The 26,434-nt window shown below is 36.1% G+C and overlaps 1 protein-coding gene across 3 annotated transcripts in view; it reads left to right on the top strand.

Annotated features, from left to right (window-relative positions):
• The first annotated feature begins 4,257 nt into the window (after window positions 1-4,257).
• LOC143230932 (uncharacterized) overlaps window positions 4,258-26,434 on the top strand; it is a 54,746-nt gene continuing 32,569 nt past the window's right edge. For 2 of the 3 annotated variants that reach the window (XR_013016697.1, XM_076465259.1), the window contains exon 1: window positions 4,259-5,672. Coding sequence is in view for 2 of the 3 variants with exons in the window: in XM_076465259.1 (XP_076321374.1) it covers window positions 4,847-5,672 (826 nt within the window). In the remaining variant the exon portion in view is untranslated. Of the gene's footprint in view, window positions 5,673-26,434 lie in introns of all 3 variants that reach the window. The other variant, XM_076465260.1, reaches the window with a different exon arrangement.

Below are 26,434 nucleotides of genomic sequence, written 5' to 3'. Positions count from 1 at the left end.
TACATATTTTAGTCATTAAAGCCTTCTACAAAGATAGAAATGATTACGGGCTTTCTGCATTAAATTTTCGGACTTTACTTATGGGATGACCTGATTATTTACCATGAAACATTATCCTTGAAGAAGAAGATTTGGGGCACCAGTAGATATGTAAATAAGTTGGATTAATTTTCAAAGGAAAATCTTGAGATCTTTGAGTAAACTAGTTTTGTCTACAAGCATTACGTATGCTAAAGAATTATCTTTACTGTTGTAAACTATGTTTTTCTCTCTGGCTTTCTTTTAAATTGTCGTCATAAATAGACTTGTCCGTCTTTAATGAAAGAAGTACTTTTATGTATTCTCACTAAGCGTGATAGGTTTATAATAATAAAACACGTGTTTGTTTGTTTGTTTTTTGAATTTCGCGCAAAGCTACTCGAGGGCTGTCTGCGCTAGCCGTTCCTAATTTAGCAGTGTAAGACTAGAGGGAAGGCAGCTAGTCATCACCACCCACCGCCAACTTTTGGGCTACTCTTTTACCAACGAATAGTGGGATTGACCGTCACTTTATAACGCCCCCACAGCTGAAAGGGCGAGCATGTTTGGTGCGATGGGGATGGGAACCCGCGACCCTCAGATTACGAGTCACACGTTTTAACCCACCTGGCCATGCCGGGCCACCTAAGTGTGTGTTTTTCTTATAGCAAAGCCACGTCGGGCTATCTGGTGAGCTCACCGAAGGAAATCGAACCCCTGATTTTAGCGTTGTAAGTCCGTCGACTTACCGCTGTACTAGCGGGGAGCAAAACACGTGTGATAGAAAGATATAAATCACATAAGAACAAATGTTAAGCTCCTATTTCTTTAGACAGATGGAACTATGTTCGTCTGGAATCCTTCTTAAGAAGACACATCAAACAGATATGTTTGTGGTAGTGTACTTCTTTGTGGGAGAAACGTTTATGACTTACTTTTTATGACGTTTTGTGGACGATTTCTCTTTAAATATCATCTGTGGATCATAAACAAACAACTGAATAGCTATAGGTGTACCGATACGTGTTCCCCAGTGGTTCTGCGGTATGTGTGCGGACTTACAACTTTAGAAACTGGGTTTCGATACCCGTGGTGGGCAGAGCATAGATAGCCTCTTGTGTAGCTTTGTGTTTGAGTACAAACAAACAAAGCTTATATGAAGTCCACGTAGAAATAGACTTCAACGTCAATAATATTTAGAAATAAGATGTTTAGATCTTGCCTTCCATAAAATTAGTTTGAAATTAACATAAACTAGGCTCGCTCCAAAGGTTTTTAACGTAGAGAAAGAATAATGTTAATGCATTTTGCTATGTATTATATACGAAATAAAGAATATATTACATATATCTAATGTACTTGTTGTCACGTATTTAAATAGACCAATGAAATTAAGATTTCATTAAGCAGTGAATTATTTTCATTTCTGAATCTCCTTTGTACCCAAGAGTATTATATATATATATACAACGCTAATAAAGCTATACAGAAAATGCTACTTGCTTAAATGTATCAGAAATAATATTGACGTTAGTGTAATAATTTATTGATATATTTTTTACCAAACTGTATTGTAACTATGTGAGAGAGGCCCAAACTTGTTAATATTTTTTGTTTCATATTTCTGATTGGATACACGGGCAACGTAATGTGATCAAGTTGTTGATGCTAAGCCTAGAACGTAAAAATATACACTGACTGGTCTGGTATAAACTGGCTTATTTCACACTGCAGTAACTTAAACTTGTTTATAAAGTTAATGTCGAGACATATCATTACAGGATCATTATAAAGCTCAGGTGAAATGAATGACAATAATAATGTTTCTTTATAGTAAGTGTTATTTATAAAAAAAAAACAATAAACTTTGAGCGCGTAAAGCTCTTGACGAAACCCACGTGCTTTGTTTAAACTTTTCCACGTGTTGCTTAACAAAACATTCATTTAGCTGTTTTCGTCGTCTGAAGATAGTATCTAAGAGACACTATGACGATTAAACGGTTATAAACCAAAACGGAGGAAATTTTACATGCCAGATTAGGGAAGGGCACAAACACATTAATCTTGTAATAAGTCAAGATACAGACAGTGCAAATGAAAGTGAAACCGATGAGTAAGGGATGCCGAAATTGAATTTGTGATTTGTAAAAGATTGGTGTTAAAAACACGATAATTTTTTATATATATATATATACCTGTAGTGGGAACATTTGTATTTAGTTTTCTGCAACAAATCACCCCTTGACGTTAAAAAAAAACAACAATTCCCCAGAGATCCCGTGCAGATATTGCAAAATGCCTTAACGACACGACACACCTGCTACCTATGCAGTTGTTCATCGAAAGCGACTGTAAAGCTGTTAAGACTTGAAATCATAACTAAACAATAAATAGTTTTCTATTTGAGTATATATAATTGTGTAACACCTATGAAGTAATCCTATATGCATCACTAAAATATAGCTAAGCCTACCAACAATCTACTCACACACAGTTCATTCTGTTTTGTTGCTGTATCACAGCATGCACATCGCACTATGTAGTTACTATTATTACATGTACGGCGTTCACTTTAGTATGATCACACGGGACGCTATTTACTCTATTTGAAGTGTAACCGTATTAACACTGTTTGATATAGAATTACATAATACACCTTTTACAGCATGTTCAGGTGGTTAAGACACTCGACTTGCAATATAGGGGTCACGGATTCGAATCCTCGTCCTACCAAACATGCTTACCCTCTCAACGGTGGGGAAGGGGGGTGTAATGTGACGATATACCCACTGTTCATTGCTAAAAGAGTAGCCCAAAAGTTGGCGGTTGGTAGTGATGACAAGTTGCCTTTCCCCGAGTCTTACATTACTAAAATAGGGATGGCCAGTGCAGATAGCCCTTGTGTAGCATTACTATACTATTAGACATGAGCCACTTACCTGTTAGCCTGAAAGACAGTTTACAAACATATAGTAGGCCTAATGACGACATGCGCTAGGCCTTTCTGTATATAAAAATAGTGCAATAAAAACGATCTAAACCTTTAAAACTAATATACGGTAAATAGTATTTATTGCATTCTATTTTGTATATTAAACATGGATTACGTAACATAGTAAAAAAGTTCAACTTTACAGTCTAGCGTAAGTACCTAAGGAATGGAATTAGATCTATGGCAAATATATTTTGAGAAATAAAATAATCTCTGGCTTCGAACGATATATCCAACTTTATAATGCCCAGCATGGCCAGGTGGTTAAGACACTCGATTCGTAATCTGAGGGTCGTGGGTTCGAATACCCGTTACAACAAACATGCTCGCCCTTTCATCCGTGGGGGCGTTGTAATCGTGACAGTCAATCCCACTATTCGTTGATAAAAAGTAGCCCAAGAGTTGGCGGTGGGTGGTGATGACTAGCTGCCTTCCCTCTAGTCTTACACTGCAAAATTAGGAACGGCTAGCGCAGACAATCCTAGTGTAGCTTTGCGCGAAATTCAAAACAAACAAACTTTATAAACCTTTTTAAAAAACGAAACATGCGGAAATTAAGATTAAAATATCTTGACATTACGAACATCTCTATCTATATTTAAGTTGAATTTTTTGTACCGACTTCAGGAGTTTAGAGAAATATTATATATATATATTTTCATTACTTTATACTTTCTACAATGACCGACACCACTTATTGTCTCTTACGAAGAGTAGCTTATTTCAACGATTTTACAACTCAGATTACAATAAATGGAAAGTTCAACTCCACAAACGTACGTGAACGAAGAAAAGTGTTTATAAAATCCAAAATGAAATGAAATTACGTCAATAAGTAATCGATGAAGCCAGTTATTTCAAATTGAGTTTTTATCGCACAGTAAATTTGTTATTTAATCTGTATTGGTATTATCAGCGACAGAAGCGGTATCTTATCTGAACAATCAAATAACGTATCCAAATGTTAGGTTTTAACGTAACAGTAGAACATTTCTTATTTAATGTAATCAAACAGAAATTGTATTATCATCATTAATGTGGCAGATCATGAACTCAGTTAAAGTTTCTCTGAGGTTTAATATTTGCTTATTAGCAATGTCAAGGTATAGAAAAGATTTACACAACATGTAAACGAACAAAACCGAAACAAATGTGCCTAATGTTCTAAAAGTGACAAAAACAAATAAAACGATCAAACACTACCTAGATTTTTTTTTAAAGAAATGTTTGCATGAATTTTACTAGCGTGCAAACAACTGTCGACCTGTCCGTCGAAAGGGTTTTTCACTCAACGACCATGAATACAATCTGAGACTGCGCATTGTATGTTTCTGGCGGGAATACGAGGAACGTGACACACACCAACTGCAGCTTTTCAGGATAGGAAGTCTGTTTATTTGCGCGTTGTAGGTCTGAAAGCATCTATAGAATTTCAGCTAAAAATAAAAGGCCCCCGATTTTTTTAATTTTCGGAATAATTAATTTCTAATTTAACTTCAACTAACCATCAATTTCATTAAATTTTCAGACGCTTAAAGTCTTTGTTGAAGTGAACGCTAAGTTTAACACGAATTTCCTATTAAAATATTTATTGAATGAATGAGCAAAATCGCTGCTAAAAGCTTCAACTCTTGAACTAATGACAGGTTTAAATAAATAAGCTCGAGTGGTTAACGTATACGCCGTTGGATGTGAAGGACGACAAGAAAGCGAAATTTTTCCCATTCTACCACTGCTAACTTTTCAGGACAGACACCCATAAGTAACCGAGAGCTGTAGACGGACTTGCCAAAGAAGTTAAGATATTCCTTGTCTAATTTCAGCTAAAAATTAGTGATGAATAAACCTGGAACTTCACAAGCCAGGAAGGATCCTAAGGTTTTTGGACGGAAACGTTCAGCTTCTATTCCAGCTAGTTCTCCGGAAGCTTTAATATTATTTCCAGTCCTGGACCCAGAAAAGTCCCTTTCCTCCGATACTCCGGTAACACATCCGAGGAGTCACGAGTCTTCCTTACACCGATATGTTGGTTCCGATCACAATGCAAAGAGTAATAACACGAAATTGTTAACTAACCCTGATGTTACAGCTTCCTACAGAACAGACTGTCACATTCATTTTCATGAAGACAATATTCCTGAAGATTTCCCCACATCACCTGAAACCTTACCAAGAAGAGCAGTGGACTCAAATATTCTGAATGACTACTCTTTTCGGCTCGTATTACGCAACGGTAGGAAGAGAACAGAGGAAGAGGGTGGGTTTCGCCGTCGCGGAGCCACAATGCCAACGGACAGTTTGCATCAATTCAGAGAGCGTCGGAGACAAAGATTTGTCGCTGGAGCCAGAGAGAGAAGTCTTAGTCCTAACTTCTCACCTATAGATCATCAAGAAGACGACACATACAGGCTAAGAAACTTCACGATTACTTCAAAGGGTAATGTGATAAATCATGGAGACCTACTGAAACACCGATCTCGCAGCAACCAAAGCGTTGCCTCTACCACTAGCCTTAACTGCCCGTCGTGTGCTTCTACGGGCACCTCCGGCTCCTGCAGTTGGGCTTCTCCGTATAAAGTACTAATGTTAGGTGACGTAGGTGTTGGGAAAAGTACACTTGTTACCCAGTTCATGTCTTCAGAGTATAGCAATTCTTCTCAAGGTAGGTGTGAAAAATTCACTCTTTTGAAGACCAGAAATCATAATTTGTCTCCAGCTTTAAGAAACATTTTAGAAATAACTTTAAGTCCAGATACACCAAATATAAAAGAGTAAATAACAACCGTAGACGTGAAGTATGAGTCCTTGCTCTGTGTTTGACGTAAGTCTCATTCAGTGTTACGTAAGTGTCCCCACTGAATATTAATGTAAGTTATTATTCAGTGTTACACACGTGTCCCCATTCAATATTATTAAAAGTTTCCATTCAGTGTAACATACCCCACTGAATATTAATGTAAGTTATCATTCGGTGTTACGTACGTGTCCCCCACTCAATATTATTCTAAATTATCGTTTTGTGTTACATACGTGTCCCCACTCAGTACCAGTGTAAAATTATCATTCGATGTTTTACTTCATGAAGCAAATTTAGAATGGGTGTTAAGCGACGAATGTAAATGTGTCCATTTAATAGAAACATATTGGTTTATTTTATAACGTTGTTTTTGTTCTTTTTGGAATTTCGCACAAAGCTACTCGAGGGCTATCTGTGCTAGCCGTCCCTAATTTAGCAGTGTAAGACTAGAGGGAAGGCAGCTAGTCATCACCACCCACCGCCAACTCTTGGGCTACTCTTTTACCAACGAATAGTGGGATTGACCGTCACATTATACACCCCCACGGCTGGGAGGGCGAGCATGTTTAGCGCGACGCGGGCGCGAACCCGCGACCCTCGGATTACGAGTCGCACGCCTTACGCGCTCGGCCATGCCGGGCCTTATTTTATAACGATGGCCCGGCATGGCCAGGTTGGTTAAGACGTTCGATTCGTAATCTGAGGGTCGCTGGCTCGAATCCCCGTCGCACCAAACATGTTCGCCTTTTCAGCCATGGGGCGTTATATTGTGACTGTCAATCCCACTATTCGCTGGTAGAAGAGTAGCCCAAGAGTTGGTGGTGGGTGGTGATGACTAGCTGCCTTCCCTATAGTCTTACACTGCTAAATTAAGGACGGCTAGCGCAGATAACACTTTAGCAGCTTTGCGCGAAATTCAAAATAAATATTTTACAAATGCAAATTTAACTGATAATGGATTTCTGTATTTGCCATTCTGCTAGTTTCAATTCATTGATAGAAAATATAGTGATTCTTTAAATCAAGATACGTAATTAATACATGCTAAGTCATTTTGACTAATTTCGCTTCAGATAAAGTTTGTTTTGTGCTCAAACTTGAACCTAAGACAATCTGCGCTGTGCCACTTTCACGTATCGGCCTGGCATGGCCAGATGATTAGGGCGCTTAACTCGTAATCTGAGGGTTGCAGATCGGAAACCCCGTCGAACCAAACATGCTCGCCTTTTAGCCGTGGAGACGATAATACGTGACGGTCAATCCTACTATTCATTGAAAAAAGAGTAGCCCAAGAGCTGGCGGTGGGTGGTGATGACAAGCTGTTTTCCCTCTAGTCTTATGTCATAAATTAGGGACGGCTAACGTAAATAGCCTTCGTGCACCATTGCTCGAAATTCTAAACAAACAAACAAACAATCCACGTACCAAACCCCGAAGTTTTGTATTATGAGCCGAGAGTGAAATGTTTTTCATTTTGTTTCCTGCTTTTTTTTTCTATGTATATTTATTTTTTTGTAATTTACTTAACGATAACAACAACTGATCAACAGATGACTTGTTACCTACAATAATTTTGGTTTTTTAATAATTACTTCTCTTCCCATTGATAAAGAGTAACTTAAAACACAAAAACATGTAAATATTTATTTTTCTGTGATTTATATTAGATGTTAGGTGTTTTCATTCAAATTTTATTTTCCCACTCAGAAGCTTTAAGTAACTATCTGCAGATGTTCCAGTGTACGTTTTTCTTGCTTTTGATAAAACATAAAAATGTTGTTTTCGGTACTTTTTCTTAGACTAGAGAAAGATCATCAAATGTCCCATGTGACAAGTTTTGTCGAACTACCAATAACGAGGAGAGAGAGAAACAATTCCCTGGATTTTTCTCCATAACTCAATCCCGATTGCTGATAGGGGGTAAAGTGCATGAGCGTATTGTTCGGTGAATAATGATAATAAAAATAATCATGATAACAAGAGTCACGGAAACTTATTTGGTTTAACGTAAGAACAAAAACATAACGGTTTGGTTGATATAATAACCATAATCACGTATTGTATCTTTTACCCTTCCCATTATGTAACGAGCTATAAAAGTATAAATGTCACGAAAAAACTGTTTTAAGAAAAAATATTGTTTTGTTTGAGAAACAAACCGATAATTCTCTTATCTCTCCTGTTATTTTGAGTGATTTATTAGACTTCACAGAAAGTTTGGGGTTGGATGTGTGTGTGGTTGTTTTTTTTTTCGACAAAAGTTAATTGAATTATATGGGTTAACAACAATTTAACCAAGTTGGTAAGATAAAATTAATCTACGCTTAGATATATTTTTTTTTCTAAATTATTATCACATTCTGAAAAAATTGGAACACTTCATGTAACAGCGTAATTCATGAAGTAACTCATAATAACAAGGCCTAAACTGGAAAACGCGGATTATATAGGACAGTTGTTGTTTGTTTTTTAAGCACAAAGCTACACTAAAGGTTATTTGTACTCCGCCAACCACGGGTATCGAAACTCGATTTCTAGCAGTATAAGTCCACAGACATGCCACTGTGTCATTGTGGAGTTATGCAGGACAGAAATATATCAGAGACTGTAAATTGCTATACGGGAATGCTAAAATATATCTCAGTAAGGTGGGCAACTGACCCACACACTGATAAGGATACACCATCCATCAAGTTAACATACATATAGATATTGACAGCTGTAAAGCTGCAAGTCCTTACTTTCTTGAAACATTTTGTTTTGTTTTGAGGCAGAAGGGAAATGTTGCACATGTTTGTGTTGAATATAAAATACGTTTGTTAACGCCGTTACAGTGCAACTGTCTACGTAAAAGGCACGTGATGAATAGAATATGGCGACTGAGAACAAATAGACATTACCTTCTCATTAAAGTCTGCTAGTTTAGTATACAGATATTTACATTTAATTCGTTTCTCTTACACTGGTCAAATGTCCTAAGATACTATTATTAGGATACGGCCGAAAATTTCGTTACCAATTTATATTAAGAGACGTTTAATTTATATTAACTTGTAGTCAGAAATAAACAGGATTACTTTTCACTTATTTCTAATCACGTATTTTCAGATTTTCATCCGAGGAAGTGAAATTGAGGAAATAGTTCTAACGGTATAATTGAAGTGAATAATATACATGTTACAAGATCAGTTCATACACAGTGTGGAACAGTATGTTTGTATTTGACTTCATTTATATGCCATTAATGTATGCTATTAACGCAAGTATCGCCTCAATAAGTATCGCTTTTATTAGGGTTTACGTTTTAGTAAGATATTTTGCTTACTAATTTCTATGAGTTTGCAATTACTTATTTAAATGTAAAAAAACAAACTTGGTTGTTTTGTTGAAGAGTTTCACTTTTCTGTTATTTGATACATTATACAGTCGACGTTGAGAAACTGAACATTAATTTAGTTTTAGATACAACAGACTAGTAACCCTGAGAATTAAACCGATATTTACTCTTACATTGTAATACAATGATACTCTTTGTTATTCTAAATCTGACTTGTTACATTCATTAAAAAATATTCGAAAATATATATATATCTTAAATTTTATACAATAAAACACCTGCGATGTTCTTTTTCAAATGCTTTAACAAGTTAATATATGTAGGTGACATAAAACAGTTCTTAACATACGGCGCTTTGTTAAAATATGCTTTTAAAAAGAGAGAGAGAAACATTACAGTGTGGTAAGATTTACTTAAAACATAGCAAAAATGTGTTTATTGTAGTGATGTATGTCTACACTGTTTATTTACAAATAATAAAAACTGGAGATACAATAAAGCATATTTTAAATGGCCTGTTACTTTTGGTGATGGAATTAGGACAACAGAAAACATTTTTATACTCTTATATTTAATCGTTTTTGGAGGGTTATTACAAAAATACCAACTACCTTCGTAAACTTTGAAAGGTGTTTTCAGCAGTACATGTTCATAGTTTTAGCATTTTTTCTTGAGCCAGTTGATGTAATGACTTTTACTCAAGTTAGTGAGCATTTAGTGTATAGAAAAGACACTTTTAATCACTGGCAGTAAATGTGGAATGATAAAACGTAGAGCTCCAATCGCCCGCAAACAGCACTACTGGGAAACTAAAAATGATATAACCGAGCTTTATTAATAGTAATAAATACACTCTGGTGGGAACATCTCAAAACAAAACAAAAACGGGATATTTTGGAAAGCAAGTCCTAATGCCATGGAATTACGGTGTATTCTAGAAATTAACGAGATCCTGGAAAGACAGAAATGATTTAGCTCGACCTAGTACCTCAAAAAATGGTGGGAGATCTATTTGTTATTTGTTATTTCGCAGGTGTTTCTGATGAGACGTTTTCTATACTTGTGGTATCTTCAACTGAAAATAAAAGGATGGACAATATCAATAACACTTAATAGTAATACCTTATCATTAGAACATTTTGCTTTAATAAATGCTTATTACTCGAGAGACGAATACTGTGAAATATAGTATTACAAGAAAAATAATATCGTCAGATGTCGCTGTTAGTGAACCTTTCTGAAAATAAGGAGTAAACTGTTGATTAAAAACAAAAGTTTTGAAAACAAAGGATGAAGTAAGTAGAAGACAACTGTTTAAGTATTGTGAAAAAAATTATAATTTAATGAATAATGTTTGTTTGGTAATGTTTTTATATTCTAAACGCATGTTCGAGTTCGTTCTGTAAGAGGCCCAGCATGGCCAGGTAGGTTAAGGCAGTCGACTCATAATCTGAGATTTGCTGGTTCGAAGCTCCATCGTCGCACCAAACATGCTTGCCCTTTCAGCCGCGGGGGCGTTATAATCTGACGGTCAATCCCACTATTCGTTGGTAAAAGAGTAGCCCAAGGGTGGTGATGACTAGCTGCCTTCCCTCTAGTCTTACACTGCTAAATTAGGGACGGCTAGCACAGATAGCCCTCGTGTAGCTTTGCACGAAAATCAAAAGAAATAGTTCTGTTGTAAATTGATATTAACTTCTAACCAAAGCAGTCTACTTACATTGCATAAAAAATAAAATATGTAAATATTAATGAACATGGCGAATTAAAGATAATGTTAAAATTATAGCTCTTAGAATGATTAAAATACGTTATTTCATCAGTGGATACCTTCGTTGTTAACAATATTTGTAGTAGTTATTATTATTGTACTGTATCTAATTTAATTTTTTTTTCTTTAGCGTAAAATTGTAAACAAAATTTAAATTTAATATAAGGATCGTAAATCAAAGTCAGTTCTGCTAAATTTTGGAACTATCTTTTAATGAAATCTACCAGTTTTTGTAATAAGTTCTTCAAATTCTGTTTATAATTCATATTGTTTGTTTGTCTCATTCGCAAAGTACAACTTTTCTTTAATATACAGTTTATTATGCAGGCTATAAAATAAATAGATGAGGTACAGTACAGTCGTTATTTACCTGGAGTAATGCACTTTAATTATTCTTTTGGAAGATTATTTTCCATTCCTATTCATAGTGCTACTCATATTTTTCTGTATGATTGAAAAATATTGTTTTGAAGTATTTGATAGCATGAATAAATAGGTAAATAGTGAAGTAACATCGAGCGTGGTAAACTAATTAGAATCGAATAACACACGCTCCCTTATAAAATGGATATAAATAATATAGTAAAATAAATTGTAAAAAAAAGCCTTAATGTAAGGGAAAAATGGACATAAAGAGAAAGGATGATAATACCATAAAGATAGAAAATATTTCAACAGCTCATCGTGTAAACTATAATACCGTCGCAGTTTTTCACTTAAACTATATTTGATGTACTTCCCAACAGTCTCTGAAAGTGCTTTGTTTCAAGATTAAACAAAATTAAGATAAAAAAATACTTATTTCTTGCTTTTGAATTTCGTATCTAATCCACGGAGTGCATAATATTGGGTTGAGGAATAATTCGTGAGCGTTTTTTTAAGTTAAAAATATATTCATAAATGAAACGCTTTCGCAAAATATTTCATGTCATTTGGTAGATAATTTTTTGCTCTAATAGATGGTGTGTTTGATTTTCATATGTCTTTAATTTTTGCTTTCATTTTCAGCTCATTAAATGGAATGTCAAGTGGACAAAATCGAGCATTTTCGACACCATCTGCTTTTCGCATTTAATTTCTTGCAATTTCATTTAAAACAATGCATACTATATACCTAAGTATTACATGAAATAAAGTATCATAATAAATGTTTTGGGTGTAATGTGTTCATGCATTGAAGTATTGTATAGTCTTGCATGTAATGCTTGAATGAAATTATTTAAAAACGCTCACGAATTATTCCTCAACCTAATATTTCTTGCGATTCACGGCAACACACGTTTTTCTGACGTCACAACAGTACATATTGTAATGTAAAGCGTCCCTTACGTGACGTCATTTCAGTGCGTTCTGACCAACCGGCAGACACCACTTTAATCTGGTGCGAGTGGTTAAAATAGGTGACTTCTCCAGGCGACCTCAGGCCCATTTAAGGGAAATTACGACCTGTTCTAATGTACACGATTTCCCGTTTACTTAGTAAACCCCATTCTAATGATTATCTCCATGGTTTTACTTCAAATCTTTGAACTAGTGATAACATAATCATTTTCCTTAAGCGTAATGAATAATTAATGTAATTTAACACTAATGTGAATTAAATATGTAATTCATTACTCTTGCACAAAAAAATAGAAAGAAAATTGGAAAATAAATGTTGTGTCTAAAACTGTGTTATTCTTGTTTTATTTTAATTCTTATGTCGTTTTTGCAATGCACTGTTGCTGTAAAAGAAATATATCATGACTGTAGCTGTAGTTATGAAACTTAAAAACCCTATTTGTAAATACTAGAACTGACCCCAAAATATTTCCTATGAGCCTTCCTTAGATTTATCCTGCAGAGAATAAATGTTTGCGCACATCTGTTCACTGGCGATTGGATCATTACATTGCAGAGACAACAAATAAAAAGACTGTTAAAAGTAAGGCTTCTATGAGTGTCGCCAAACAAAACATACTTTGTAAAAGCATCTGTGCATCATGGAGTTCCACTAACAGTTTTGTTTTATCTTCGCAGGAAAGAGTTTTATTTATTTTTGTACCATCTTAAAAATAACTTCGTAATCTAAAGGCCTTTGTGATATAACGATCCTGCTTAATGTTACTGATAGTAAATCTGCTCATGTGTTGTAAAAATATGTTGTTTTGGACTTTAATTATCTCTTAATACACAACCACATGGATAAATTAAACTTACATATTTTTTTCTTTTTGCTCATCTTCACATGGTTTATAAAAGTTCTTCTGAAAACGTACATTCAATACCTGAATAAATACTTACTGAATTAAAAGATATATACCACAGTATTGTATAATAGGTAGCTAGCAGAATTTGATATTAACTCTTGAGCGAGGATATTGTACTCCAATTGTTTTATATATTAAACTAAATCATGATCTAATTTGTCATCGTATCCTAATCAGACAGCGGTAACTTTTGATATTTATAACGTTAAAATCAGGCATTTGATTCTCCTCGGTAAACACAACAGATAGTTCGATGTGGTTTTGGTATGAGAAAATACCAACACACACCACAATTTGTCAATATTACATGGCAAAGGTGTTCTTATGTAAATAAAAAAAAAACTACTTGATTTTTTTTATTTGTATTCATTCACAAGTAGTGTAGAAGCTAGCTTAACATTAACTTGTAAAACGAAATTTTAAAATAAATTAATAAATATTTACCTGATATATTTTGTCCTTCCTTCACACCAAACATGCTCATCTTTCAGCCGTGGGGGCGTTATAATGTGACGATCAATACCACTATTCGTTGGTAAAAGAGTAGCCCAAGAGTTGGCGGTGGGTGGTGATGACTAGCTGCCTTTCCTCTAGTCTTACACTGCTAAATTAGGGACGGCTAGCACAGATAGGCCTCGTGTAGCTTTGCGCGAAATTCAAAAGAAACAATTTTGTCCTTATTGTACCCAGTGGCTCGTCAGCTAGTTTGAAGGCTTATACCATTAAATATCGAGCTTAGATGCATCTAGTGGTCACAGCACAAACATTCCATTGTTGCTTTGTGTTTAAAGACAAACGAACAAATTATCTTTATTTACACAAGCACTTTGTGTAAAATAAAGCTATTATTTTTCACTCCGCTTTTAATTTAAATACAAATCATGTTATCAAAAATAAAAACAAAACAGTTGATTTCATGGAATGAACTTGCAACGCCTAATATGCCAGAGTGGCCTTGATAGATAAAGGATCGGATTAACGTTAACTAGGAAATGAACCAACCTGGAATGATAAATTCGTTAAATACAGGTAACTGCATATTTTAATGAATTTTCTCTAGAGATGAGAAAATGTGAGTCCAGATTCAGAGAGTGTTTTGTGTCTTACGAAATTCATTGTTAAGATAGCTAAGAGTATAATTGACTTATATAACAGGAAGAAAATAGATAAATTCATTTAAGGTCTAGTTCTGGATTTATTGATAGGGGTAAAGGGTTACAACTTTCATACGTTTTCTCACTGTGGCACTCATTTTGAAGGACGTGTGATATTAATTACCAAACTTAACGCTCATTGTAGTAATATACAACTAAACTAGATTGGTACCTGGTAAGATAATGTGTTAACTAGCTCTTTAGGCAGAAGTAAATGATGCACACCCACTCACATTGAAACATCAAATACTTGGCGCCCTAGACAGTTGCTTGTTTGCCTAGCCTATGTGCCGGATCTACGTATAACATTGGGCCTAGAACATCTCTGAAAATACTAGAAACCCGTCAAGTCTGTACTCGCTAAGAAGCGTATATGATGATAATAAAGTTAAACTCCAAACGTAATAAATTATATATGGTACTAAAATACAGGTACATATTTACAAAGTAGAATATGTTATATTAAAATTCTGATCCGTAATTGCTAAAAGGATGTGTGATATTGAAGTTCGGATCTCCACCCACGAAGAATATTTGTTTGTTTTGGATATTCGCTACTTGGGCTAGCTGTCTTTAATTTATATGACCTAGAGGAAATATCACCATTCATCAGTACCTACCACCAACTCAGAACTATTCTAACCAAATAGTGTGATATGAACGTCACTATTATAGCGCACTAATTCGTAAAATGTGAAAATAATATTAAAATTAAGATTTGAACTTCAAAGAAATGAATAATTCTCAATTCCAAATTTGATAATGTGGTTAGCATATCTTTTATTAAGCTGTAAATCTAAAATAACTAAAATATGAGGTTTTCAGACTTAAAAATAGACTCTTGTGGTTTAGCAGTAAACTCGAGAGCTGAAAATGTTAAAGCTCGGAGCTCGATCCCTGCAGTAAACAAATGACAGATAACCCATCGAGCAGCTTTGTGCTTGACAGCAAACAAACACTAATGACATTTTATATCACGCACGTAACTGCTAGAGTGGACAGTTAAATCAGGGGAGAAGCCAGAAATGGCAATTGGGGGGAGGTCAGTTTGAGTGCGTGATGCAAGCGCGGCAGGCGCAAAGCCATGCTAGAGGGGTCCGAGGGCATGACCCCCGGAACATTTTTTAAATAAAAACATAAAATAAAAGCCTGAATTATGCATTCTGAGACCACCTTTTTGTGGCAAATTTCAGAATGGAACACTGAAGTGTTTGTCTTATTTTTTTAAATCATAAATAAATATACAGGCCTATAATAATATAATATATAACTTAAAGTTATCAGGCCCAACAAAGTAGGCCTACAGTCCTGTCATCAACATATAAAATATAGAGTCACTCAGGAGAGTGCAAAATATATGTATAGTGTCTATAATCTGTATTCAAATATCATGGACAGTGTATGTTCAGATTCCCTGGATTTTAAGAATTAACTTCACAAATAAACAGTGGGTGGCACCGTGGCAGGCTGGCAGCACCATGGAACTGTGAATGTGACGTTGACAAAAAGAATGTGACGTCAACAAACAGAAGTTGCGATAAACAATCATTCACTATGTCAAGCCTGAAAAAGCAAAAGGCACTGCATGGGTTCTTTAAACCCATTCATGAGGCTGAACCTGATCAATCTGCTGCAGCCAATCAGGTTGAATCAGAATTGTCAACTGAATTGTCAGAGTCATCACCGTGGCCTTCTACCAGTGCTGCCACTACCACCTCAGGTCCAGTCTGGGACATTGGAAATTACATTTCTGATGATGACAGCATTAGTAAACAGGTAAGTTGACTCCTCATTATATTAATTTTGTATTAAAAATCATGCAAACACTCTGATGAGTTTTAGATTGAATATTCATTGCTGCTAGTGATTGTAGGCCTACAGCCACAGGATGTTATGCCTGCTCTGTGAAGTACAGCTCTAAGCCTTTCTCTTCGAGGTTATTGTACTCTCATAACAAACTTCCCTATGTGAAAAATAACTTAATTAGAACTATGTTTTTCTGTCTCTTTTAGATAAACGCTGAAACCCAAAAAATGCCTCCTTGAGAATGCCTGGAAGCCAGGGAGTGATTATGTTTTCCCCCAGTGTGGTCCAAGAAAGCTGCGTTTTCTACATCGTTGGCTTTCACAGCGGAGATGGCTACTCTACAATCGACATGCAAAGGGTGCCTTCTGCAAGTACTACTGTGTTTTTGCTCCTGATGGTGCTGGTGTTGGAAGCCAGAAATTGGGACAACTATTAAAATTTCAATACACAAACTGGAAGAAGGCTGTTGAATACTTCAAGGCACATGAATTGAAACAGTACTACCACATCAGCAAAGAAAAAGCTAACAATTTTCTACATGTCGTAAACACAAGTTCATCTGTGTACTTGCAGCTTGATGCAACTTACAAGCAAGAAATTGAACAGAACCGGCAATATTTAATGCCTATTATTGATACTGTATTGCTGTGTGGAAGACAGGGTTTCGCTTTGAGGGGAAAATATGATTCTGGTCCAATGTTTGTTGTGAAACTGATGAGGAGCCCATCAATAATGATGGGAATTTTCGGGCAATTTTGCGTTACAGGGCGAAGGGTGATGTCAAGCTTTCAGCAAGCTTTAAGAGTACAAAGAGAAATCCTACGTATCTGAGTCCTCAAATTCAAAATGAAATCATCAATGCCTGTAATACTCATGTTCTTGATGCTTTGGTCAACAGGATTAATGCTGCAAAGTGTTTCTCAATATTAGTTGATGAAACAACAGATATTTCAGGCATTGAACAGTTTTCGCTGTGTGTTAGATATTTGCATGCCAATGACAACTCTGTTGCAATGAGAGAAGATTTTTTGAAAATTATACCTGTTTATGATGTGACAGGCAGAAACGTAGCTGATGTTATCATAACCAATCTGACAAAATATGGTATTGACATGGCTTACTTGCGAGGACAAGGGTACGACAGTGCTACCTCTATGAGTGGGAAATTCAATGGTGTCCAGAGACACATAACTGATAAATTCACACTTGCACCCTATGTACACTGCAGTGCTCGTTCCCTAAACTTGGCAATTTCTGATGCGTGTAAAGACGTTTCTGTGCAAATTGCATGGGAGTAATTTCTAGCATTGAAAACTTTCTCAATACACCCAAACGAAAGCACATTTTTGGCTTTTTCGGTGGAGAATAAAGCACCTGAATCAAAAAAAAAAAACGTTTGAAAGGTCTCTGTCCCATCCACTGGGTTGAGAGGCATGACTCAGTCATTGTCTTTCTAAAATTAATCCATGCAGTTGCAGATGCCCTTGAGATCATATAAGGTTGGTAAGACAGAGATTCTGCCATGCAAGCCAATCAATTGTTGTGTTCTATAACACAGCCAGAATTCATCATCACTCTACTTACCATTGCTAAATTGTTTTACTTTAGTTTACCTCTGTGCAACTTACTGCAGCAACAGAACATTGATTTAGATGCTGCGATGCATCACGCAGAAATAGTGGAAGATTTAATCCGTTCACTCAGAAATAATACTGTGAATGAATTTAACAACATTTTCTGTGAGGCTCAAACTCTGTGTAGTGAGCTTCAAATTGACATCATAATGCCAAGGCAGGCTAAAAGACAGATGTACCGTGCTAACACACAAACCACTAGCCCTGAGGAGTACTTTAGTACTGTTGTATTTGTACCATTTGTTGATCACTTTCTTTCACAAATATGTGACCGTCTGTCCTGTCACGGGCCCGGCATGGCCTAGCGTGTTAAGGCGTGCGACTCGTAGTCTGAAGGTCGCTGGTTCGTATCACCGTCGCGCCAAACATGCTCGCCCTTTCAGCCGTGGGGGCGTTATAATGTTTCGGTCAATCCTACTATTCGTTGGTAAAAGAGTAGCCCAAGATTTGGCGGTGGGTGGTGCTGACTAGCTGCCTTTCCTCTAGTCTTACATTGCTAAATTAGGGACGGCTAGCGCAGATAGCCCTCGAGTAGCTTTGTGCGAAATTAAAAAACAAACAAACTGTCCAGTCACAAAACTCTCCTTACGAACTTCATGTGTCTACTACCATCAGGATCTACCACAGAACGGTCAGAACCTACAGCACAACAATGTGACCAAATTAAAGAGTTGGTCAATATATACAAGATTGACATTGACAGCACTTCACTAGCTGCAGTAGGTGAACTTTGGTACAAATCACTTGCGAACAACAGATCAAAAAATGTCATAGATGCATATGCAATGTGCAATGCAGAAATGTTCCCAGTCATTTCTAGACTGTTGAAAGTATTTGTGACGCTGCCTTTGTCAACGAACTCAGTGGAGCGTCCGTTTTGAACTCTCAGAATACTCAAAACGTATTTGAGAAATACCACCACTAAAGATCGATTAAATGACCTGGCCGCATTATACATTCACCGTGATATTAAAGTTGAACCAAACTGTGTTATAGATGTCCTGGCAAGAACGAACAGACGTTTGAGCCTTTCATAGATATTCGATTGTATTTCTCTAGTTCAATCACGGATCTTTATGAAACTTTACAGGTGGCAACTTAACTTGTCTAAAAAGTTTGGGTCCATGGGGGGGGGGTTAAACCCCAACCGCCTGCCTCCCTTGGCTACGCCCCTGAGTTAAATATTATTGTCTCGGTTGGAATAAAGAAACATAAGAATCTATTTAAGATAAACGACAATAAACTTGAAGGAGACGCTCATTTATATGAGTAGTAAATAGAAATCCAAAGTGATGTTTACACGGCATGCACATTAGTACAGACTGAATAAGCAAACACAACATTAAATCTTAAAGGTAGATGCAACAGGATGAATATAACTACAACCAACTAAAATATTGATTGATTATTTTTCAGCCATTGAAAAAAGTATTAAAAACACATTTTTTTTACGTAATCTGGTGAAACATAAATGTTTTTGTTTATTTGTATTTACTTTCAAGCTGTGCGAGTATCAGAATCCGACGGTATAAACATGCAAGTTAAATTGCTGAATACCAGAAGGTGAAATAAAACTAAACATAAGCATTTTACTTTTAGCACACTTTAATAAGTTAAAGTTAAGATTAAAACCTGCAGTATATTTGGAAGGCACATAGAGATTGTGTGCGTGAGAATAATAACCCATTGTATGCTAACAGGTGTAACTCCTCATACAGCTGGGTGGAGTGAAAGATGTGAAGTAAATTGGCTTTTTCAACAGCATGACGAGAGCTAACCTTGCTCCTGAAACCAATCATCTGCTAGTTCCAAGTGAACCTGACCAATCATCTGCTAGTTCCAAGTGAACCTGACCAATCATCTGCTAGTTCCAAGTGCTGGGCCACTGAACTACGCTGCTTCTTTGTCTATGATAGTATAGATAATGTTTCATTTTTAAATGAAACTTCTCGATTACATATACTGCAAAATAGTACGAAATATAAAACATTTGTCCAGTTAAAAGTTTTACAATACAGCGAATAAGACTTTGGCTTTGCCTTTTTTGAATTTTGCGCAAAGCTACACGGGAGCTATCTGAACTAGCCGTCCCTAATTTAGTAGTGTAAGACTAGAGGGAAGACAGCTAGTCATCACCATCCACCGCCAACTCTTGGGCTACTCTTTTATCAACGAATAGTGGGATTGACCGCACGTTATAACCTCCCCATGGCTGAAAGGGCAAGCATGTTTGGTGTGACGGGGATTCGAACCCGCGACCCCCAGATTACGAGTCAAGTTCCTTAACCACCTGGCCATGCCGGGCCCCTTAAAACGTGAAGGGGCACAATTTTCTTTTTTAACACAAATATAATTTAATATACAAAAATACAATCTATAATAATGGTTTTTATTAATAGTTATTACAGTTGATGGCTTATATACAAGAGTTTTACCATCTTACAGATAATACTGAGTCTTATATCCGGTCCAGGACTGAATATTTTATCGAAGATTCAAGTCCACGACGAGCAAATTAATTCAGAGTTGATATTGTCACACCTCGTTAAAGGTAGCTAGCTTGGTTGGCCTCACACCTGTTACAAGTTCTCTTCTTACCGAGGGAAATATTTAATGTCCTTGTAGAAACAATAACTTCTGAAGTAATTCACTAAAGTTGAATGGTTTGTAACGTTCAAAATCTATAAACGTTCGTGGTCCAGTACAGTAGTTTTTCGATTAATAGGCATTAATCACAATTATTGCTATCAAGGCCTACAGGACACTAACTGCAGCTGATCAATAATAATCTTCTTCTGTCTCTCGCTAGCTCCTTTTTATACGAATCATGCGAGACTTTAGAACGTTCACCAATGTCCGCTTTGCAGCAATACTGTCAATCACTAGTATTGCATACAAACCTAATACACTGTTGATTCTTACGTTCAAGAATCTTCTACAGATTTCGAGAACTGGCGGGACTTGCGCAATTCGCAACCAACATTATACGTCACAGGCAAAAAAGAAAACTATAATGGAACACGCATATATACTACAATAAACGTACACTGGTGAATCCAGTACAACTATAACACTATAAAGTAAGAAAAACTTTACTTAGTGAATACCGTATTCTCCTAAAACCGCAGGTTTGGCTCTTGGCTTTATACCTATCATTTGAAGTGATCCAGTGCGAAAAATAATTGTAGACCAGTAACACATGATGTAAAGTTAGTTAAAATTTAGCTCTACTGAAATATAATTGAATTATTGGAAGTTTTCTGTAAAGAGTACAAATACTTACTTCGCCTACAAAGTGTTTAGAGGTTAACACTTATCACACGAACCACTCAAGAGGTTTAATCCGGAAATCAATGATTTATGGTTATTTTGATATATTTCGAGGAATTAAGCTCGCCACATATTATAAAATGAGAAAAACACACTATATATTAATAAAAGGTATAACATGATGAAATCAACATGGATTACACTATAATGGTACCACTCTGAGCATTATACCATCCTTATGTTTGCTCTTCATTGCAGACATGATAAATTGTAGAATCGCTCTGAGGAAATCATCTGCTTTGAGCTTTATTGTGCCATTAGTTTCACGGAATGATTTCTTGTTTATGATGCCAATCCTCCTTTATGACGATAACGATACTACTATGTTCATGCTTTGCTGTCATTTCAGTAATGAATTTGCGAATCTCCGATTCAGCTGATATGTCATATCGATTGAAATATTTTAGAATAAGTTCTACCCTCATCCGATCTGGACCAATGGTTTAGCTTAGTTGCTAAATCTAAATTATCACATTCGCAATTAGATCTAAAACATCTGAAGTATGTTTCATTGTTACATCATTTTGCTTTACATCTACAAGTTAATTTCTATATGTTGGCTTTCATCGTCTCAGGTGAGGCCACACGTCTGGTCCAACGACGAGAAACCTCGAAAATAGTTCCAAATGTCTTCTTTATGCCAAATCAATGCAAACCAAATCATTCCAGAATGACCTTTTTATATTTTAATGCACATCAAGATGGCATTTGCGCTTGTTTGGCAGATTTCAAAAATAAAACACGAATTTTGTTTTCAAACCGATTTTTATCTAAAAAATCACAATTCAAAAGATGTAATAATTAAAAATCATACATATATTTCGAACTTTAAGAGCATATTTTGTTAAAGATACAAATATATATAGACATATATGTACTGATCTACATTTTCTATACGTATTTATATTCATAGAGTCTGCACTAACATTTGCAGTCCTCTTGATGTTCTCAATGTAGAACCAGAAGTTCTGGAGGTCCAGTGTCCACTTTATGGTCTTCACACTGTCGATTTTACACCCATAGAAATATATATATCTGGATAATGTACTTATTCCCATAGAAGTAGCTCCGGAGTCTGATGCATCGATATGAAGGATAAATGTTATTGAAATCTAGCATTCTAAGTATTGGCGATCTTTTCAACATGTTCTTCAACTTCTGTAATCTCATTTCATGAGGTTGTTCCCACTTCATTTTGATGACTTAGCTTTTCTTGATCAGGTGAGTCAGTGGGATAATGACCTAAGCATAGTTTGGTATGAACTTTTTATAGTGTTTTACTAACTTCCGGAAATATCTGACTTGCTGCTTGCTTGTCAGAGCTGCTGTATCTTGCTTCTCCTCTTTTATGGCTATGTGTCAGCCTCCCACCTTCTTCAACAACGCCCAGCACAAAATAACCAATGTAGCTTTTAGTTGATCTGAAGATCAGACTTGTTCCCGTCACTCAACTAAATATCTCTCTGACTTTCTTTATATAGTCCTCCCATTTGGCTGCGTGGGTCAGAATGTCATTCATAGAATGATTGATGTTGGAGATTTTGTGTAGTATCTCCCTCATCATGTGATTCAATTTTGTTTGCTGTTTATCTAACCCAAATGACATCCTGTTGATCTGGTTGTATTCATTTGGTACCACAGAAGCTGTCTTCTGTTTAGATTCTGTCTTCATTGAGATCTCCCTATAATCTTTACTGAGGTTGATCTTAATAAAGAACGTAGTCTCATTTACTTTCGCTATGATAGCCTCTCAGTTGTCTATAGGCTCAGATTCGAACTTCATTACATGTCAGTTTTCTAAACGTTTTGCAGAAGCAGTTTGAGCCGTTACTGTTTTTCACGATTACCACAGGTGAACAATAGGCTGATATGAAATGCTTAATAATTCCAGCTTTTAACATTACTCCGACTACTTACTTGTATAGGGCATCTAGATCCCTGGTCTCGATCTTATGTTTCACAAAATCTCTCTTGGGTGGTATATTTTGTGGAGACATTTAAATACTTGAACAGTATATCTTGTATTTTTTTCTTCTGCTGGTCAGTCATTTCTTTACTGATATTGATGTCTTTGTACATTTAATTTCTTAGGTTTAGTAGGTTTTAACCTTTTCTGAGAAACTCTCTGTTTTCTTGTTCAATATCTATGACAACCTCATTTTGAACATCCATCTTTCTAGTAATAGATGCACCCATTAATGCTTCTTCCCACTCGAATTACCACTTCAACAGATTGGCTTGGTAAATCTTGGTCTTCCTTTCCACTTTCACCTTTATGTCCATTCTGATGACTACTTTCAGTACTTTAAAATGTTCTTTTAGTAGCAGTATGATTTTGTTGTTGTTTGTGTGCAGCAAAACCAACAACGTTTGTCAAAGCTTGAAACATTGATCCTTGAATTTCTTACTATAGAAGTGCTTCTGACTGCCCTGAAATGCACACAAACTTTCTCGCATGAATTGACAGGTTTTTTGCTTTTGAGATCTAACAAGTACTGGTATGTGTTCCTTATTTCCGACTTTTCTCCTTCTGTCTATAGTTCTTTCAATATCTGTATCAGACCTCGTACTGTTCTTTTGTACAGTAGCTCAGAAGTTAAAATTCTGTACTTACTTGTGGGACGTTTCATAAAGCAAATAATAATGTCTTAAGATACCTATCTTTTGATATGAAAAACTTTCTCACAGTCCCATTAATCAGCACATCAATTTGTACTTTGCCCATCGTCCCTTGGTGGGACAGTAGTAAGTATTCGAATTTACAATGCTAAAATCAAGGGTTTAATTCCCCTCGGTGGACACAGCAGATAGCCTGATGTGGCTTTGCTATAAAAACACACACCCACCCACTTTGCCCATCAACTGTCTCGTAGTCCCAGTGTTTCGTAGAACTTTCACTGTTTGTCCCCAATATAGCCTTCATCTTCTGGCATGTCGTTGTTTATTGGCATCTCATGATGTTTGTCACATGCTCTGATCATTATTGGCACTGTTGACCAGTTGGCTAACTTGAGCTGACCATCAGTCATGCACTGTTTCTTGTTTTCGATCTGACGAATTGTTTTCATTATGTTTCTTTTAGCAGAAGCATTCATGATGACAGCCAGTCCCTTGTTTTTTGTCAGTTCCATCTCTGTAGATAGTTCCAGCTGCCTTAAGTTGAGATTACTGCACTTACTTGTTGGTGACAGACTTGCATTCAATTCCAATGTGTTCCATTTTATAACAAGCTTTTCTCCCTTCTGACATTTGACCTTTTGTCACCTTTGGTGGTATCCTTTTTGTGGTCAGCCACTTCTAGTTTTAACTTGAATTGGCTATTCCACTTACTAAAGTCAGCTGATGTGGTTATATAGTATGGTTGTATTTTCTACACCATTTTAGCCATCACTATACCTGTGTATATATAGGCCTATCTGCAAGTTGTTTATATTTACTTCTATCACCTTTTGCGACAATATATCATGAATAGCTCGCTGCTGCCAGGTTTTATGTATGAGCCTGGTTCTTTACAGTAGGTGCCTGCGACTTGTTGGCGATAAATTTCAATAATAAGCAAACATTACACAGTCCACTTGTTTTACGACAATATATTAAAACAAGCCAAATGTATATACAACTGTGCTTAACACTGGTGCTTAACACAGTTGTGTCCAGAGTTTTAAATACACAGACTGGTTCAATTACTTTTGAATGCGATTTGACAAGAGGAATTATTCTTCTCGCTCTGTTACTATAATACAGTCTATGATAATTTCACTTTAAAATTTATCACTATACGCTCTTTATGGCTAAACTCACAATCATGAAGTCTGGATCTGTCTATATGAAACTGCATTTTCGATTCGTAGTTATCCCTCGACACAGGTCTAGAATGCTCCACATACTGCTGGATATTATGGTACAATGATATTCAGTTAGAATAACGACAAAAACTCAAAAAGTCCTAATAATATGACACAATAATATGACAATCACTAATTCAGAACTACTGACTTACACAACACAACATGACTTGTAAACAGTTACTTAAACAACTTTGCGATAAACTAATACTTTTAAAAATAACTACATTTAACATTCACGCTATATAAATTATCTAAATTATAACACTCACATTAAACTTAAATAGTCGTGTATATCTAACAAACCCTCAACCCGGTGGCTCAGCGGTAAGCCCGAGGAATTAAAATGCACAATATCTGGGTTTCGATACCCGCAGTTGGCAGAGCACAGATAGTCCATTGTGAAATTAGTGATTATTTAATAACAAACAGTTATGATTTTGTAATCATACATTAAAATGATCTTATGAAAATCCACGCCAAGAAGGTGTCAGAAAGTGTTTTGTCCAGTTGTTGTCCATTATAGATAAATAAGTTTTGAGTGTGTGTGTTTTTCGTATAGCAAAGCCACAATGGGCTATCTGCTCAGCCCACCGAGGAGAATCAAACCCCTGATTTTAGCGTTGTAAATCCGGAGACATACCGCTATACTAGCGGGGGCAATAAGTTTTGTTTGTTTGTTTGTTTGTTTTGGAATTTCGCACAAAGCTACTCGAGGGCTATCTGTACTAGGCGTCCCTAATTTAGCAGTGTAAGACTAGAGGGAAGGCAGCTAGTCATCACCACCCACCGCCAACTCTTGGGCTACTCTTTTACCAACGAAAAGTGGGATTGACCGTAACTTTATAACGCCCCCACGGCTGGGAGGGCGAGCATGTTTTGGCACGACTCGGCCGCGAACCCGCGACCCTCAGATTACGAAGTGCACGCCTTAACGCGCTAAGCCGTGCCAGGCCCAATATGTTTTGAATTTGATTCATCGACGTTGGGTGAGGTTTATTGCAACGAACGTAAAGTTCAGGTTCCTCATAAAAACATGTAATTTGATTGAGAGCCAGTGATTTTACTATCCCTACCTTGATGCTTGTTAAACTATTTTCAAACAGTCCTAGGATGGCTTGCTACATTATTATTTTAGAGTAATACTTGTCAATCAGGGCGGAAATGTACAATGTGAACTGGAAACATTTAAAAACATTTTGCATATTAGATATCCTTTTAAAAACAACTATCGCCCATTAAGTGACCTTCAGCTGTTGGAAAAGCACAAGTATATTCAGGTACCTAATATAGATTTATCCACGTTTTTATTTTGCTGTGAAAGTGATGAAACGCGACCCATTAAACTTAATAGCATGATTTCAGTCATTCATTGTCCACCGTGTGCGTAATAAACATCATTTAAGCCTTGCTTTCATCTTTATACTTGCAAAAGGCAGTTTTAGGACTGGTTGTTAGTTGCCATATACCAGTTTGTGCAGTTCTGTTTGTTTGATGAAGT

Source organism: Tachypleus tridentatus, chromosome 10, assembly GCF_004210375.1.
Source record: "Tachypleus tridentatus isolate NWPU-2018 chromosome 10, ASM421037v1, whole genome shotgun sequence".
Lineage (NCBI taxonomy): Eukaryota > Metazoa > Arthropoda > Merostomata > Xiphosura > Limulidae > Tachypleus > Tachypleus tridentatus.
The sequence above is the reverse complement of the archived record's forward strand: the minus strand, read 5'-3'. Positions and strand labels throughout refer to the sequence as shown.